Source organism: Zonotrichia albicollis, chromosome 7, assembly GCF_047830755.1.
Source record: "Zonotrichia albicollis isolate bZonAlb1 chromosome 7, bZonAlb1.hap1, whole genome shotgun sequence".
In the NCBI taxonomy this organism is placed as follows: domain Eukaryota; kingdom Metazoa; phylum Chordata; class Aves; order Passeriformes; family Passerellidae; genus Zonotrichia; species Zonotrichia albicollis.
In genome coordinates this window covers 22,170,331-22,189,036 of record NC_133825.1, presented here as the reverse complement: position 1 = coordinate 22,189,036, position 18,706 = coordinate 22,170,331, and the positions used below count along the sequence as shown (strand labels likewise).

Below are 18,706 nucleotides of genomic sequence, written 5' to 3'. Positions count from 1 at the left end.
GCCCTCGTGTGACCGCAGCCAGCAAAGGCAAAACCAGCCGGGACCTCGGGCTCTGACACAGACCCTTCCCTCGGCCACGTGGAAACAGCCACAACTCCAAAGGAAGGTGGAAATATGCCGTGGAACAATACTTTAAATCGAGATGGAAGCAGGATGGTGAAAGCAAACAGGTGAACGCTGTCAGAGCTGGGGAGCAGCTTACTGGCAGTGCTGAGACACAGGCACTCTCGGACACAGCAACATCTTTCAACTAAGATTATCTCATGGGCATCTCACTTGTGATTTATGTTGGCTTGAATAAGCCTCTCTCCCATTCCCAAAGGCTACTACAGCAATTATCTGCATGGAAGCTTCATACCAGCAAGGCATTTTAAATGTTTTCACTGTCTTCTAGTGTAGTTAACAGTAGAACAAAAAAAGATTAATTTCCCTTGGTCACCAAGTCCTCCTGGCAGCAGTTTATAACTGATGATGCTTTAGAGGTAAGAGTAAAAAAATCATGAAACTTTAAACACCATCCTGCTCCATTTTTATAAGAAAGATCCTTTGGGTGAAAAGTGTCATTCTTCACAGCAATAGCCAATAAACCATAAACATTACTGATTAATGGAGTAAGAGATTGAGAAGTTGATATGGGACTCCCTCATAGAAGAGACTTATACCAAAAATACTGACGTGGATGGAAAAGAAAGCAAGAAACAGAGCTAATTTGGAAAATCAACAAAATACTTAATAAAAATCTGTCATGGACAAGAGAAGTGCAGCAGCTAGCCAGACCTCATGCAGAAAAGTAAGAGACAAGACTGGATGCTAAAGAAGATAAAAAGACAAAAATAAAATTGGAAAATTGTGTTTTGTTATACCCTAAACTAGGCTTAGTTCTGTTGCAGTTCATGATTCTGTATAACCTTACACAAGTCAATATTTCAATGCCACATTTAAAATAAAAATATTACATGTAAAGGTGTTCTCCGGGCCCAAGAGACAACCCAACAATGACCTTAAGAAGTGATCTGGTACTTTAGGATGGAGCCACTTTATAAATACTCTTATATTACTGTTTTTATAAGATTTCCAAGAAAATATTAAAAGGGAAAGAAGTTCAAGATTAATCAAAGATATTGCCCACTAAGGACCATAAGGTCACACCATACCTTAAAACAACCAAATAAAAAAACCTCAGGACAAAACAGGACCATAGAGATGAAACAAAGAAACAGCTGTCTGACTAGATAAACATAACATTTCTGAGCTTATTTTGTAGCTGTGTGGCATTAACTTTAGGGCAAGAAAAAAGAAGAAAAAAGACAAAGAGCCAAAGAAGTCTGGAAAACCAGTAATTAAAAAAAGATGGACAGCTACTGACAGGAATGTCATTTCTTACATCCAAAATCACTGGCATGTTCAGGATGAGAATTCCCTTTTCATTTTGCCTGTAAAAATCCCCATACAATCCATTAGGCCACCACCTTTCCCTGAAAATAAATCTAAGGTACTTCCAGTGCAAAAAAGGGTCAGCACTACACTAAACCATCTTTAGCAGGAAATAGCTATCAAACTGCAGCCTGGTTATTATTCTGAAAGAGTTTTATATAACATGAGAAAACTTTGTGAAGTTCAAATTCTTTCAAAGATGTGTCCTATTTCCAATAATACATGACTTAATTTGAAGAGAATGGAGCCACTTATTTCTGCAGAGGACAGTACTGCAGTTTAGTGCCAAATGAATGAATTCATTTATGCCGTTCAGAGGTACAGCTACTTCCGAGCTCACCTTCTGAAAGTGGCAAAATTAACACATCAGAAGGAAATGCAGGAAGCTCTGCACTTTGTTCTGTTCACTTTTTAACACGTAACAGCTTTCCCTCTTCCAGAGAAGGCTCTTATTTTGCAGAAGTTGTTTATATAAGCCTCTGCAGATCAACATCCAGTCTGTCTCTCAGCCTGAGGCAATTTCTAACCCACTATCCCTTGTAATCTGCCTGATTTTGTCTAGTGAACTCTGGGCTAGGCTCTGTGAGTCTGCTCAGGAGGAGCCACAAATTCAAAACCTACAGTCCTGGAACAGCAGCTTAAGTTTAGGGGTAACACCTGAAAATACAACATCCACTCAACACAGAAATGTAGTTCTTTAGGAGAGGTTTTCATTTACAATGGTGGAAATGGAAGAAATAGGGTGTATGTTTATGTGGGTGTCCTTTGGTTTGGTTTGTTGTTGTGGGGTTTTTTGTTTGGTTGGGGGTTTTGTGGTTTTGTTTTGGTGGTGGTTTGGGTGGTTTTTTTTTTCATTTAAGTAACAAAAAAAGCTTTTTGAGTGGGTGGAAGAGTTTTTCTCCCTGGAATATTAGTTCTAGGCTCCGAGAGTGGCAGATGTGGCCCAAAGGGCTCCTAGACAGCACCTTGTGGTTCTGCTCATGGAGTTTGCAAGCTATGGCTGTGGGAGCCCATGGAAATTCCACATGCAGAGGATGGGTGAAAAGTGTCTGTCAGATTACCCATGACAGCCCTTGCCAGTGACTCACTGAGCAGAGGAAAGCTGGTGCCAACCTCCCCAAACAAATGCTAAATATAATCCAGTAAAGGGGGGGAAAAAGGAGGGGGGAGAAAAGCAGAATATATAGAAGGGTGCTGAGACAGAATAGGACAGGATGACAGAAAAGAAATAACAACAGAACAGGAATGTTGCTGCAACACACTGGTTACAGACTAAGGGAAAAAAAAACCTGTAGTGGAAGGTTATCTTTGGAAAGAACCTCAACAAAGTGTACAGCCCAAATGTCATCCCTGAACGGGGAAGCCATGGATTGCAGTGGTGCAAAGCAGGCTGCTGCTCTGAGATTTGAAATCAGCAGTAACAGCACAGCAGAGACCACTGCCTGCAGAGTTCTGGCAAGGGCTTTCTTTAATGCCAGCCCTTGGGTTACAGCAATCTGTGCACCCTGGCACAGGTGATTTGAAATTACCAGGAAGAATTTTGCATGATAAACCGTAGAGAGACAGAAAAGAGAGAATCTGATAATCAGGCTAAGTCCTTAGGAAATATGAGCTGTCTCTGCAAAGGGACATTGCTCTATTTTTATCTCTTGTCTCTTCTCTAGCCTTAGGGTAGATTGGTACAAGCCGAAGATTTATTGTAATCACCGTGTATTTATTCCAGGATAGACACAGAGTTCTTCAGCTACTGGAATTCTGAGGGATAGGGTTGCCACACAAGCCTTTTTGGTTGGCACAGAAATCTTTTCTTGTATATCTGGATTTAACACATTTTACATATGCAGACGTGCTCTACATACGGCATTCACTTTGGAGAGCTCCCACACAGTTACTTTAAATAACCAAGAAATAGGAAAGTTATTGCCAAACCCTTAAATATATGAGACACACAGAATTATATCAGGAAAAAGAAAAAAAAAGGTGCAAGGATTATCCCACCGGGAAAGAGGATCAGTTACCTTGGTTTTGGAAAGAATAGGGGCACCACGATCCAGCAGCATTTCTACAACTTGCTCATGGCCACTTCTTGCTCCACAGTGGAGGGGGGTCAGCCCATCCTGTGGGACACAGAGTTATAGCTCATTAGTGTCAGACATGCTGAAGTCCTGCACACTTTTGCAGAGGCCTGTGATGTCCCAGGAGGCTCATTAATTCCTGCAAGGCGCTGCTCTCCTGCAGATGAACACTTGAACCTGTTTGATTAAACCAACAGAGCACACCCTGGCTCTGATTTTCTGAACGTGTAAATAGCCATATCACATTGGTGTTTGTGCAATGGGGCTCCTTCCAGGCCCTCACTGCACGTGCAAGAGAAAGATGAGATTGCACTTCAGGTGCTTTTTGCCTGCATGCCTTGGAGAAAAGTGGGTCTCTCATTTGTCAGCATGCATCGGAGTCAGTGGATAGCCAGTCGGTCTGAGAGGGGAAAAAAAATCCTCCTCAGACTTTTTTATTACACTGATTTTGACAAGTGTGCAGCAGATGAGAAAAGCATCTTAATCCCAGGTGATGGAAGTATGTTGGACTCACTTCTGTCTCTCTGTGCAGTCTGTGCTTATGTGACCCTCAGCTGAATGACTGGCCTGGAGTCAAGGCACACTGCCCATAGCCCTTTTGGAATAGTTTCCGTAGTAATAGTCAACATCCTATTGCTCGTTGGAAATGATGTCAAAGTTTTCAGAAACTTTGTTTTTTCCATTTACAAATCACATAGGAAGGAGCTTTTCTCTGGTGTCTTCCACTGCTCTTATAACACATATGTTGTATTGTCTAGAATATGTGTGTCACATCATTTTTATACAAGGGATTATCTAAAATTCCCTCTCACATACTCTCTTCACACACATGCACTCCCCCTCCATTTCTGTATGACAACAAGTATTATTAAGGTACCTCTTTAATAATACTTTCCATGTGGAATTATAATATTCTTTCTTCCTTGGTAATTCCTAAACCACACTCTACTGGAATATCAGCTTAAGCCCTGCAAAGTGTGGAGGGCAGCCAGGGAGAGGGGGGACGTGGTTCAGAGAGCCTTACATTCTCCTGCTTCTACATTTTTGCCTGCTCCTGATAAACCTATGGAAGATAACAGGAAAGAATGTTCATGATAAACTTTTCCTGCTACTTTCATTTAAAACTTGCATGGTTCTCATTGCGCCTGCTCTTTCACTTAAAGTAAGGAATAAATTTTTGACATAGATGAAAAAAATATTTTGGTTCAGACCTAACTCCCTTAACTCAGGGAAGTAATTTGTTCCCACAAGATGAATGCAGCTTGGCCCACAGTGTTCTTACTGACACTTCTCAAGGTGTAATTACAATAATTCTATTGTAATTTCTGCTTCTTCCTGCTATTTCAGCCCATAAAGTACTGGGAAGCGCACCCTGTTAAAATGATACTACACAAATTCAAGATGTATTGCTCAAAACAAATAAAGACAGAGAAGATACCAAAACCCACAAATGATGCATTTTTTTAGCCGAGTTGCAAATGTTTTGCCACAGCTTCACAAGTGTTTAAAATGGGTAATGCGTATTTCTTATACCAGTAGCTCCCACAGGTGAGGGCATTTCATGTACTGAGCAGACACAAACATTTGATATGAAAATATCACCTACAAAAAAAAAAAAACAAAAAAAAACCAAACTTGTATGGGAAGGAAAATCAAACCTCAAACCCAGCAAGGCTAGGCAACTACAGACCTATAGGCAACAGCTGAAGATCACCATGTACATTAGATTGTTCACTCTTTTTACTTCCTATAGCTATCACATTCTGCAGGTACATCAAAGACAGATACTCAAGGAGATCAGGCACCAAAGTTAGAGACCATTTTCCAGATCCAACACCTCCCCAGCTCATTTCACCAACATACCATGGTTAGTACACACCATGCTCACAGAGAATGAGTCATCTCTGGTCATCTTCCTGTGCCAGGCTAGACCCTTCCAGAGCACAGCACCCACCCCTTGTGGCTGACAAGGTTTCTGGGCTCAGGAGGAGCAAGCAGCCATGCTTGGCCAGCTGGACCTCATTCTGGGCCACACGGCAGTCACCACCAGCAGAGGCATCACTGGTGTGTGTCACTGGGGTGTGACACAACAGGACGATGCACGGGGGTGCTTGTCGGGACAGCTGATCTACAGCTATTGTTCCCATGATGTCAGGTCTCCCTCTGCAAAGAGCAAATACACCCCAAGACAGATAATTTAGCAGCATAGATTTTTTTTTTTTTGATAGTTTCAAAAGACACTATTCACTGGTTTTGTTAATTGGTGCGTGACACAGAGCAGGTAAAGAAATGTGCAGGGGTAATCTAAAATGCAGGTAAGAAATACTTCTTTTATAAAAAGAGATTCTAAGATTAAAACAGACTGCTATGAGCTCAGCAAGACTTCACTGACTTTGTCAGGAGATCTTCTAGTTGCTTATTTACTGTTCACATAGACTATACCATGTGAAGCCTAAAATATATTACATGTATTAGGAAGCAAACTTGCCTTAATATGAGTCTGCAATGGCTCAGAAAAACCATTACAAACGATTATGACAATAATCTGCAGATTAAGGACTCTGTAAGTATGCACTGACATGATAAATCATATCATCTGTATTATCTATCCCTCCAGAGAGCCTGAGAGCAGCTTCAGCAAAGCCAGGAGGACAATAGGAGGAGCTATGATTAGGTACAAGCTTCCCATTAGCATTGCACACCCATCTCTGGGGCTGCTGCCTGCTTTAGCTTTTCTTTGAAACACACACAAATGAGACCTAAGCATTGTTTCTGGTCTCTGTTGACACTCAGGTACCTGTGTAGCTCTCTGATCTTATTACACTAAACTGTCCTGAGACTGAGCCTTCCTGCTGCTGTGTGTTTCCTCACCACCACGATGGCTTTAAGGGACCCTGAGCAGTGTGGGGTCAGCACAGAGCAGCCTCCTTGTGCTCCCCAGCTCCCTCTTCCCTGTCAATGCTCCCCCAGGATTCCCCTTGCATCGTGGCATGGGGAATTTCCCAAAGATTCCAAAGGGCTCTGTCCCACTCCATGCTCCAGCTCTCCTGAATTCTTCCCTCCTTTGGCACACTATTGCAAACTGCCCCTTCCTGGGCAACAAACAAGGTTTGCTCTCTCTGCTCGTCACTCAGAATGCCAAGGCAGTGCCACTGCAGTTATTTCATATCTTAATACATGTGGGTTTTCTGGAGCAGCTTATGCATGATCTGATGCATCTTCAACGAGCATATCCCACGTGTTTTCATGCAGATATGAGTGCTGGGCCTGTTGTTCAGCTGCAAAATCAGTAGAATGAAGATTATAAACACTTACTGTTAATCCAGGCTAAAACTTGCTTGCTGCCTGCTTCAGACACAAATTCACTTTGGCATATACAGTATTAGACAGCCAAAGCAAATCAAGCTAATTTAATCAACCTCTCTAATTAAATTTTACTTTTTAAAGTCTTTTCTGGAAGACAGAAAAAACATAATTAGGGCAACATTCAGTAAACATGTTACATGAGGCATTAACAGGCCTTTGCCCAGAATCTTGGCTAAAAACCAGAATGATTAAAGCTGCCCTGGCAGCACACAGTTCTCGAGGGGTACCCTTAAGAATTCAGTACCCAGCCCCAAATACCAGTTGCTAGACATCTCACACACAAAAAGAAAACAGAGGGAAGATGAACAGCTGGTTAAAATAAACAATGCAACATAGCGTGAACTAAAATGGAAAAAAAAAAAAGGCTTGTCTGAGTCTCAAAATAGTTTTAACATATTTTTGGGATGTGTCTCACATGTTCTCTCAAGTCCCAGCTACAGTGTGCAGGTGTGTAAGAGTATAATGGTGCTCATCAAATCCCAGTCCTAATGAATCCAGAGAAAGTGGAAGCTCCTGGATTACTTTTACAGTAATTTAAACAGGATAAGGATTTAGCCCTTCGTGTTAACCTTTTGTGCAGTACTTCAGCACTGCAGTTTCCTGGACCATCTGTCAGCAGCAAATGCAAATGCTCATGTTAATGACTAAGGAAAAGAAATCATTACCTCAACTTACTTATTGCTCAGGAAAGGCTTTTCTTTAATTTACCTATAAAACTATTTGTTTTGTGAACAATAAAAAAAAAAGTATTATGTGGAGAGTATTCCAGTATCCCATACAGAGGATGGATTGCAGGAACAAAATGCCAGCTGAATAGATAAATCTGTCCCATCTAAGAGTCAGAGTAGCAAATCCTGGCTCTGTTGGTCAGCAACACAAAACAGTATGTTCTGCATTCTCATTTAAAGGTGAGATACAGACATGAAACAGGAGAAACAAAGGTCTCAGAGTTTCTCCCACTGAGCAGTAAAACTACAAATTTCAAGATTTTTTTTTAAATCCTTTCATAAGGGTACAGAACCTTTGCCATTTATCTTTAAGAAGGTATTTTATCTTCAATAATCAGTCTTTGAATTAAACAATATCAAATGCCCAAGACAAAAAACCTATCCTAATAGAAAAAAAAAATCTGCTTATCTCTTACATACAAGAATTCTGTAAATCTCTTAGAAAAAAACAGGAAAAATGAGAGGGGTCTCACTTTTATAAATATGGCACTAGGAGACTCACTCGTTTTCACATGCAAATCCCACCTGTTATCAAGCTGTGTGTGCATTCAGCACCTGCCCCTCACAGAACACACAATGATGCTGGGCTCTGCCTGGGCATCCAGCTGATAAGCAGGGCTTGACACATGTATCAGAAAAGACAGCCTCAGCTGCTCTTTGCCTTTCAATGCACTCAGCAGTGGTAAAGGATATGACCAGAGCCTTTGTCACCCTGTATTTTTGTAGGGCCATTCTATATCTGGGACATTGAAAAGAAAAATAGTAATAAAAAAAATAAAATAATAGCTACAAAGTTGACATATCTTAATTGGAAAACAACATTGGGTCAGGTTGGAACAACTGGAGAGATTTAGCAGGAACATGTGTTGTGCCTGCTCAGGGCAATTCATCTTTGCTGTTGAATATGAGAAGCAGGCAGGCTCCCCTGAAGCAATGCCCTGTTTCACCCTGCACCTCTCAGCCTTCTCTGGCTTTTGGCACTGATGTGTGAGCCCTGCTGGTGCTGCTCCCTCTGGGGGTCCTGCAGGGTGTGGGGTTCCAGGAGCCGCCCCGAGCGCAGCCTCACCCAGCCCCGACACAGCTCCCCTGCCAGAGCCAGCCAGCACACCGTGAGTGACACACATCCAGCTGGAGCTGTGCACATCCCTCCCGGCCTCTGCACAGGATGGGTGCCTGGGCCAGCAGGCAGGCTCTGGGGGAGCCAGGAAAAACAAGGCAGCGCTTCGTGAGCCACGCTCATCGCTGCCTTCGCCTCGGTGGGAAGCTGTGCCAGCCTCAGGAGCTGTTAATGCTTCTGCCCCTCTTCCTAGATCCTGTTTCCGTCCCAGCCTGTATTTTTAGTTACATAAATTATCCCAGTGTCTGACCCCAAGCTTGTGACAGAGGAAATGAAGCAGAGCACGAATTTTCCTAACTGAAAGAACTAACTTGACTCCAGCTATTTTAAGTACTGTTCCCTAATGATTTGGACTGCAGTGGGCCATACAAATACTTGCAGAGGGAAGCAGCCAATCCCCCACCAGGTCCCCTTCTCCCTGCTCTGACCAAATTACACACTACCAAACAGTGTCCCTCCCCACCACAAGGCAGAAGCACACTCCTTATCCTGGTACCCCTATGTGGCACAGAGGAGGCTGGAATTTCAGTGCAGGAACTATACCCACTGTCCACATTACCCATGAAAAGTCATTCATCTTTTCCGTGTTATTACCCAACTAGAAAAGAACTTAAAACATTTTAGAAATAAACCATCAGCTACTAAAGGTAAAATAGAAGCAATAAGGAAGAACATGTGGAAAGATGACAAAATAAACTGACCCAGTTTCTGAATTCGACAGAGAACAAAAACACAAATGTGCCTAACAAGCACTGCAGGAAGTCTCAGGCACTACAGTAACCAAACAAAAACCTGTGAATACAGGAACAACTGCAGAAAAACTATTCTTAGGTTTTTCACTTATTTTGCTTAGAATGATTCTGAACGTATACAGGTGAATTCAAAATGGAAAAGGTAGAGGTGATAAATTAATATGTCAAGAAAATTATAATTGTCAGAAAGTTACTGGGACAGCTCTCGACAGTTACCTCTCACACACAGGAGTGTGTTGCAAAGACTGCCCTGACAGCCCACAGCACCACTAGCTCCAGATTTATGATTTACTTCTGAACATTTGAACTTTTTCCTTCTTTCTCTCTTTTTTTTTTTTTTTCTTCTGCTGTATAAGTAAATAAAATATCCCTGGCTTGGTTGGGTTTTAACTACAGCAGTTAAAAACTCAATGCATGTGGTTATGTCTAAGTCACTCAGGGCACTGAGTTAGGTGTCAGCCTGATGGAAACCATCCCTGTGCCTGCCCCATATGCTGACAAATCCCACACAGAGCCTGAGCTGCAGCAGAATCATCAGCCACAGCACACTCTGTGACACTGCCTGTGGATAGAGAAAGGCAAACACACACTGTGGCTCAAAGTTACCCTGCTAGCATTCAAATTCTGAAATATCTGACTAAAATGGTCTTTAGCATCCTCCTGTACATTCACCTCTACTCCCAAGTAGATAAAAGCAGCTCCTAATTAAACACTGGAAAGGGAACATGGAAAATGGTTGGCTCTGAGCTTTGCCATCCTTGGTGCTTCACACACTGCTGTAAGAGATGTAAAATGTTAGTATCCTACTGCAATAATTTCATTAAAAATAAATGCAGTGCAGCTGTAGCAGCCTCCTGGGAAGATGAATGATTTAAGCTCTACAGCATCACTCAGGTCAGAGGCAGGCATTCCACACAGCCACTTACAGCACTCACACTTGAGCTTACCCTTGTTTTGGCATCAATTTTAGCTCCTCGATCCAGTAGGAGTTTGACCATATTTGCATTTCCTCTTTTTGATGCAACGTGCAACGGTGTGATATCATTCTGTGGAAGAAAACAACATGAAAATAAATATGCATATGTCTGTCTTTCATGAATTCCATTTTTGGTTTGCTCACAGAGTGGATTATGCCCAATTTGCTAAATCATAACACAGTTTGTTTCCCTGGGAGCATGAAAGCAAAAGGAAGCTGTGCTCAACCACACATGTGAATTACTGGCCTGGTATCTCAACATAAACACAGTGAAGACAAAAGTCAAATTGCTGTTAGGGTTATAAGATGGCACGATTGTGCCTCAGCTCACAACTTTTGCTTAAGGGTTGAACTTACACAATTTTACTGAATCTTAGCAATTTAATCCAGCTGTGGTTGTTTAGGAACCTGTAGTGATAAGGATTCAAAACTCAACTTCACAAACCTTGTAGGATCCATAGAAAAATAAACAAAACCATTATATCTGCAGATCTCATACAACAATTATGAGAGGCCAGCATTACTTATTTCTGAACATTACCAGCAAACCCTGAAAGCCTGGCAAGCACCTTCACTTCAGCTCCACCATTAATTCTGCCTCCTCAATTTGCTCCTCTAATGGGTGCAACACCGTGCTGGAAGTGGGGCTGCAGAGGAGTGTGTGTGCTTCCCTGAGTGAGCCTGGCAGGCTGGCACAGGCAGGGATGAGATGCTGCACATCCAGGACAGTTACATAACCCACCGTGAGCACACACAGGCTGCACTTCCCAACAAGATGCAGCCAGGACGTCTCTTCATGCTCTGCTGACTCCTTCATCTCGTGCCCTGTGAAGGCCACGTCCTGTGTGCATCTGATCATATGGAGCCAAGGAAAAATAAAGGGATCCAAGCAGAGCACGCAGCCAGGGTATGCAGGCACACAGAATTGTAGAGGGTGTGTTCCTGGGTGCTGGGGCAGCACACACAGCTGGCTGTGTAAGCCAGCAGCCCTGGCAACAAGAAGAAAGCAGCACACAGGGTCCTGTGGCTCCCTGAGCAGCAGGGAGGGTATGGCTGGCTGAGCTGGCTAACAGAGCCTTCAGCAGCACAGGTGAGTGCAGCGATGGAGAGCCAGCACCAAGACAAGATCCCCTCTCAGCTCTGACAAGCTGACTCACAGCCTGATCATAACACCATGTACCTCATGCAGCTGCTACATTTACACAAAATTTCACTATGAAGCAAACTCACAGCTACTAGAAAGTACTAATTAATGTTATCTCAGAGGTAAAATACATGTTAGCAAGGTTAAATGACAGAGATCCTTTCTACAATATTCATGATCATTAGAGGATCAAAGTGATGACTGTGCCAGGGTAGCTTCTCATTCCTTTAAAAAGCAAAGTAAAACAAGATTAAACAGCACATTAAACAGAAAGTGCAGCATGTCTAGTCCTTTCAGGGAGGTAAAGCTATGTGACCACTTAAATTTTCTGTGAGATGGTTTTGAAAAAAAGAGTTAATTCTATTTGACTGGGAGCTGACATTGGATATAATATGGGGTCACTACATTACTGTACCAGTCACAAAAAGGAGCGGAAAAAAAAGGAGAAAAACAATTATGTGGAGATACTTTGTGCTTTTTTTCTCTTCCCAGGAGGAAAGATGTTACTGAGGTCAGAAGGAGCGAGAGATGAGTTCTACTTTCCCGAGAAAAAAATGGTAAAGGAAATAATTTTTGTGTCTTCAAGTAAAGAGTACTGCAGGTAATTTAGATTAAAGAAACACCTTTTTCTACTTGCTGATGTTAAGGGCTAAAGAGGTCAACTTAGCCTAACAGAGCCTAGTGCCCGTTAATACATCAAAATAATTTAGTACTAATAATTTACTGGCTCATACACAGACAAGAAGAAAAGTGTGTTCCAAGTATCAAGAAAGAAACGGAGGAGGAAGGAACAGCATTACAAAATGCAAGACAAACACCTGTTAGAAGTCTGGTACTCATTCATCTCAACACCAAGCTGAATCTAGAGCAGCACAAGGGAGGGCATAACCACACAAGAACGTTTGGATCTAATTATTTGCCAGTCAAAGCTGCTGCTGCCATGAATGAAGGAGAGCTGGTTATGGAATACAGGGATGAGTGCTGGCAAATACACAGCTCAAAACTAAAAGAGATGACTTCTTAGCAATTAAGATGACCCCTCAGCAATTAAGGGTTAGGTGACACTGTTTGCTTGCAAGGGTGAAAAAATGAAAAATATCCACTTTCATGTTCAAAACCAAGTCCTGTTCAAATGACATTCAGATTTCTGGATTGCTACCAAAGCTATTAGGACAGCATATTTCTCTCCCAGTTTCTGACAGGGGCGATCATGCTGGCTGGAAATGTGAGGAAATTCTCCAGCACCAAAAGAGGGCTGAGCTCGAGAGTCAGCAATCCATCTTTGCTCTATGTAATCACCTGTCTTTACAAAAAACATTTAAATTCATTGTCTTTAGCATCTTGAAACCTGGAGTTACTTTTGGTTGAAAATAGGCAGCAAGTTCACATTACAAAGAGATGGACGGAGAAAGGATGTGATTGCACAAAAAAAAAAAAATTGTGAGGAAAACCAACTACAGAAAACCAACTACAGCTTCCCAGAAATAATTAATGGAGCAGGAGGAATAATGCAAATTAATCTCTGTATGTCCAGTGTAATATTTGTCCTTATGGATGACCAAAGAGCTTCTCTTTCCTAGGAAAGAGCACTCATTTCCTTGGAAGGAGTTTGCAGTTTTTGTTGTACTTTACTAACCTGATCATGCAGTTCATTAAAAAATTAAAGGAATGAATAATTAAAAACACTTTTAACCTTTTTCAACCTTAACATCTCAGGAAAACACTGTGAGGAAAAGAAGGGGGGAAAAAAGGGGGGCAGGTCTCTATTAGAATTTAATTTTGCTGTTTAGCTATTTAAGATTTTACTGGTAGCAAAGAATGCTAAGTAATAATTCAGCTGTCTGAGAGTTCTGACTCAAAACAGATGAAGAAGGAGATGCATTATTTGAATTATTGAATAATTGCACACTGATGTTCAGGCCAAGAAACTTGGCTTTGGTCAATACTCTGTTGTACCAAGCCTTAAAGAATCACTGCTGGAAGTTTCATATGTATGGTCCTTTCCCATCTCTCATCTCACAATTAAGGACACAAACTGAGAAGTGAAAAAACCTCAGACAACACCATCATTAATTCTTCTGATGACAAAATGTAAAGCAAGGAACTCAAAATGGAGTTATTTGTACTTGTCACAAGAAACACGAGATAAAAAAAGCTTAATAATATATGCAACTTTGGTGTTGTTTATTAACACTAAAACTGTGGTATCAGCAAACAAAATAGCCACCAAATGTAAGGTTCTGAATTCTTCAGTGTATCAACAGCATCCACTGTCTTTTCAGTCTATTTTTGTCCGTTTGATCTTCTATAAATTTCTCCCTTTGTTCTTAAGATAGAATAGTAAATCAGGAAATTTTTGAAGATGTTTTCCTGCAGTAATAAAGCTGAAATGCCTTCCAAAAGCTGCCATTAAATTATGTGGTTCAGATCCAGAGTTCCTGCTGGAGTGCTGCTTGCCCTTGCTGTTGAAATATCCAACATTGGGTAATGTCTCAGGCAGACCCCTTCACACTGAGGTCCAATTTGTGAGTATAAATTCAAAAGGGAATATGAAACATCATTGTGAGAATAGCAAGCTAAAACTATGGAGAAAATGGCCATGGGATTATCAACTAGAACACAGCCTTTCCTCTCCTTCTTGGCAGATTTCCTGAGACAAGGGACCTGAAGTCCTCTGAGGCTGTTCATAGCTCAAATACCATGGATTAGGTGCAGGCAACTTTTTCTACACGTCAAAGCATTGTGGATGGTGGTTTTCCCTTGGTCTCCATCCACTGCCTCCTGCAGCCCCCTCACACAGGGCCTGTGCCCTCCTCCAGAGCCACACAACACCCACAAATACGATGGGAGAGGAGCGCTGCTTTTACAGTCAGGGGCCTTTGCCTGTGCCTGATCAGAGGGAACACCAGGGCTTTCCAGCTGCACCTCTTCATCTACAGCTTCACAGGAAAACTCAAAAACTTTTCAGTTATCTTGTGTTGAGAAGTGAGCCAACTAACATGTCCCAGCTGAAATGAGACCAGCTGCCCTCTGACACACAGTGTTATCCATCACAGCTCACCACAGCAGTCAGAATTGCTCATTTCTACTACAGTTTAGCAACATGGATGGTTAGGAAGTGAAGGAAAAAAATAGGGTTAAAATTGTCAGTGTGCAATGGTTCCATTTTAATGCATTTAGAAAACCAGGAACTCCCCCTGGGTTTCTGGTGTGCTATGCTGTCCTATGAGATTGCCTCTTTCTCCCATCACAGCTGGAGTCTCACAAGCATAAGGATGTTAATAATAACCAAGAAAAGTAAATGTTTGCACTCACAGCTTCATATTGGGCTCTGAAATTCACCTTAAAGGAAGGCACGAAACAAAGGGAAAACATCTCCTAGTCATGTGCTGCATTGATTTAAATGCTGACTGAGCAGCTGATCACATCAGGACTGTGAAAACTCACTGCCAGTCACATGGACTTGGCATTTCTTCTTGCTGCCAGTGAGAGAACTTACCTCCACCTCTGAGCTCTCCCAGCCTCTCAGTGGAGTGCAGTTTTAATCAGGAAAATGACACTATCTATCTGATGTCAAATTTCTCTCCCTTGATTTAAAAAAAACCAGAACAGTTTCTTACCAAAATGTTCAGATTAACCTGAAATTTAGTAAGAGAGCTCTTCTCACTCCTCAACTAAGAGCAAACTCTAGGAAGAGCTTAATATTGACACAGAATGTGTGAGTAAGACAGAAACTGAAAATAGCCAGACTGCTTTAACAGAAATTTCTTACAAAGTGTGGAAAATCCCTCCAGCATTAGAGGGAAGAGCATAATGGTGGTTTTTGCATGCTGGAATTGTCAGCAGCACCACTACATTGTTATTACCACTATTGCCAGATCCTGGAGGTATGGGAAGGTTGTGGTGTGCATTTGAAGATTCTCATATGCAACTATGCACCAACACCAACATGTTGTATGTTAAAACACTCAATATCCTCCCCTGTATTTTCCTGCAGTTCAGAACTGGAGCTACAACACAGAATTCCTGCAGAGAAAAGTCTTATATTCTAGTAGCAGTCACTGGGATCACTGAGGCTTGTATAGTGTTTCAGAAATTAAAGATAAAAATGCACAATTAGATGCTTTCCAGGAAACCCTCAACACTACGCAATTTTCCAGCTTTTTTCCTTCTCTTCTTAATGCCAGTAAGTCTTACATTGTGCTATTTTAGTTCTTGTGTGCTTATATACTTAACTTTCTTCAGGGTTGAGATGTATAAAAAGAATCCTGGAAGAAAACAAGGAAGACTATAGAAAGGGGCTCTCATGGCAAACCACCACTGGGGAAACAAAGATGTTTTTCTCTTATGCCACTGTCACTTAGATATTGCCTGCCCTTTCTGATGGGCTAATGGTGTTCTGCTCCTCAGCCTCAGGGTCATCATTAATGCATGCTGTCCTCACACCACCCTCAAAATCACCAAATCCTTTCCTAACCCTCAGTAAGCAAACTTTCTGCAGGCAAAGCCCACTCCCAGTGGAACTGAGATCTCCTCCAGGATAAGGAGTGCTGTGGATCAGGAAGGCTTTCCCAGGGCTGGGTGCAGTTTTATGGCACAGTGAGGAGCTCCTCCCATTTGCTTTGGCAAGAAAGATACAGGGAGAGGTCACCTTCACACAGAGGATCCCCTGGCTGCTTCCACCTTCTGACTTGCTCAAGCACAGAGTGGATGAGGGGGTCACAGAGGTTTCTCTCAGCCACTGCTCTGGAAGCCGCAGAGAATTTGATCCTTCCTTCCTTTCTAAGCACTGTTTTCCTCAGAGACAGGTGCAGCTTCAAAGGCATTTCCTCACCTGGGCTAAGCAGATCTTTCCACTGGAAGACCATCTCATACAGAAGAAGGCTATCTGAAGACTGTGTGAACCTCCAAAAGATAACTTTTACCTAAATAAAATGCCCAGTTTATTCCAAACACCTCCATTAAATCATTAACACTCTAGGTAACACCTCCATTAAATCATTAAAACTTCAGGTAAGACATCGGATACAGTTTGTTTTAAAGGCACAAGTGGCTGATAAACAATAGTTTTAAAATGACAGGAATTTGTTTTTCCTGTTGAAAAAATTGATAAAATAGATTCACTCAAAGGTATCTGGCTACCTTTCAGTTTGTAACTGGGATTCATCACACTGTCAGCTAAGAGAAGGGTGCCTGGAGGTGTTGTAATCCTTCAAAGCCCAAGTAGTGACTGCTTTAAAGTGTTAATCTGGCCAAGAAAGGAGGCAGACTTCACCCTCAGTTACCCTTTATTCTCCTCCTCCACTTCTTTAGTTTCTGTGTGATTGTCTCCCAATTAAGCAAGAGCAAAATATGGTGATGTAATGAAGTATTTGAAGTATTTTGGAGAAGCTGGACACACCATAATGTACTACAGGAAAATGATGATGAGTAGTCATAAAATGCCTGTTACCCTGCAATGCCTACCCTGCCAGTAATTGTGACAGGTTTCCTGTTGAGTGTGAGCCCAAGAAGTCGAGCAATTTGGAATGATTGTTTTTGCTTTGTTACCAAATGGCAAACATCCAGCTGAATAAGGAGATTTTGTTTCATTTGGAATGAGGTTAGGATGGCTCCCAGAGCTGCCTCCTTGTTTATAGGTGGAATAAAGGGCATCAGAAGCTGATTTACTGAAATTATTTCCATCCATCCCAATGGGGAGTTTACTGTGCCACCTTCCCTTGCAGCAAGGCAAGAGGAGAAAGCAGCCACAGAAGTGCTAATGAAGCTCATGGGAAGAGCTGACATGACCTCAGTCACTGGACTGCAGGAGTGCAAACCTGTAAAAGCAGGTACATTTCCATCCCCCAGCCTCTAGAGTCAGCAGGGACACAGGCTGGCAGGCACTGTGACACCTGTAAGAGCTGCTGGAGCTGTGCCTGTCCCCTGGCTGCACTGAAAGAGGGACCAAGGGAATATGTGACAGCTGAGAGCAGGCAGGTGTGTACCAGCGGGGCTGAGGGAGCAGCTGCTCCTGAATATCACTGGGGACATCATTTACTTAGAGCACAGCACCACTGTGCTCCTGCCCACACACTGAGAGCCAGCAGCAAGCTCATCTCCTTCCTTGCCTTCCCTGCTGGAGCCTCTTCCTTCCCTCAGGGCTCTTGGAAACTGGCTGGGAATGGCAGCTGAGGAGATCTCCTCTGCCACAGGCTGCCCTCCTTTCCTCACATCCTTTCACCACCCTTGCCCTTGGCCTTACAGCTCTGCCTTCATCCTACACATCCATTCACATTCCTCCACCTTTCCCCTCCCTGCCTACGCTGATGGTGGCAGATGGCAGATAGCTATTTGTCACACATTTGTCTTCATATTACCCTGCTCACACAAGCTTCTTTTGTTGCCATAATCCCCTTCTCTTGCTCAAACCCCTCCCTAGAATTCATACTTTCCTGAACAGTCTGAACATAAACAGAGATAGAAAAGCAGTATTAATTTCTATTTATTTAGTGGGAACGAAGCAAAAATGCACAGTGCATTTGACACCCCCATCTTAAAAGTTTTCTCTTTGCACTTCTGAGAGCTACAGTACATATGGTAATATTTTATTTGGGTTACAGCCCTTCCATATCTTTGCTGTGTTGCTCATCTCACATTGTCAGCAACTCAAATAAGGGCCTTTCCTGCAGAGGGAAGACAGCAGACTGTGGATAGCACTTTCAGAAATTAAAACAAGAGGCCATGAGGTGGCAATGAGCAGGCTGTACCTGTGGGTGGGTCATTTTCAGTACCTGTTTTGCAATTTGGGTAATCAAGGATCAAGCAAGGGCTCTGCTACTTGGTGCTGATAATTGGAAATGCTCTGTTAGTCTACAAATCCACTGCTCTGCCAGAACCCAACCCATCCTCCTTTGCAGTGCTTTCATCCCCTGCAGCCTGATAAGCACTAAAGAACAACATTCAGCTCCATATTACTGTTATTTATGCTACGATTCTTTCTGTCACAACAACTTTATCTAGATTTGCAACTGCCACGGAGTGGAGATGAGCTCTGTCTCTCTCTGGATGCCCCTGCCCAGTATCACAAGCACAAACAAGAGCTCAGTGCTCCCTGAGCCACAGCCTCAGCCCA

At 42.5% G+C, this 18,706-nt stretch overlaps 1 protein-coding gene across 33 annotated transcripts in view; it reads right to left on the bottom strand.

The window, feature by feature from the left end:
- ANK3 (ankyrin 3) overlaps positions 1-18,706 on the bottom strand; it is a 342,435-nt gene that overhangs the window by 105,719 nt on the left and 218,010 nt on the right. For all 33 annotated transcript variants that reach the window (XM_074544616.1, XM_074544617.1, XM_074544614.1 and 30 more), the window contains exons 8-9: positions 10,420-10,518; positions 3,453-3,551 (exon numbers count right to left, since the gene is read on the bottom strand). In XM_074544616.1, the coding sequence (XP_074400717.1) occupies positions 3,453-3,551; positions 10,420-10,518 (198 nt within the window). The remainder of the gene's footprint in view (positions 1-3,452; positions 3,552-10,419; positions 10,519-18,706) is intronic.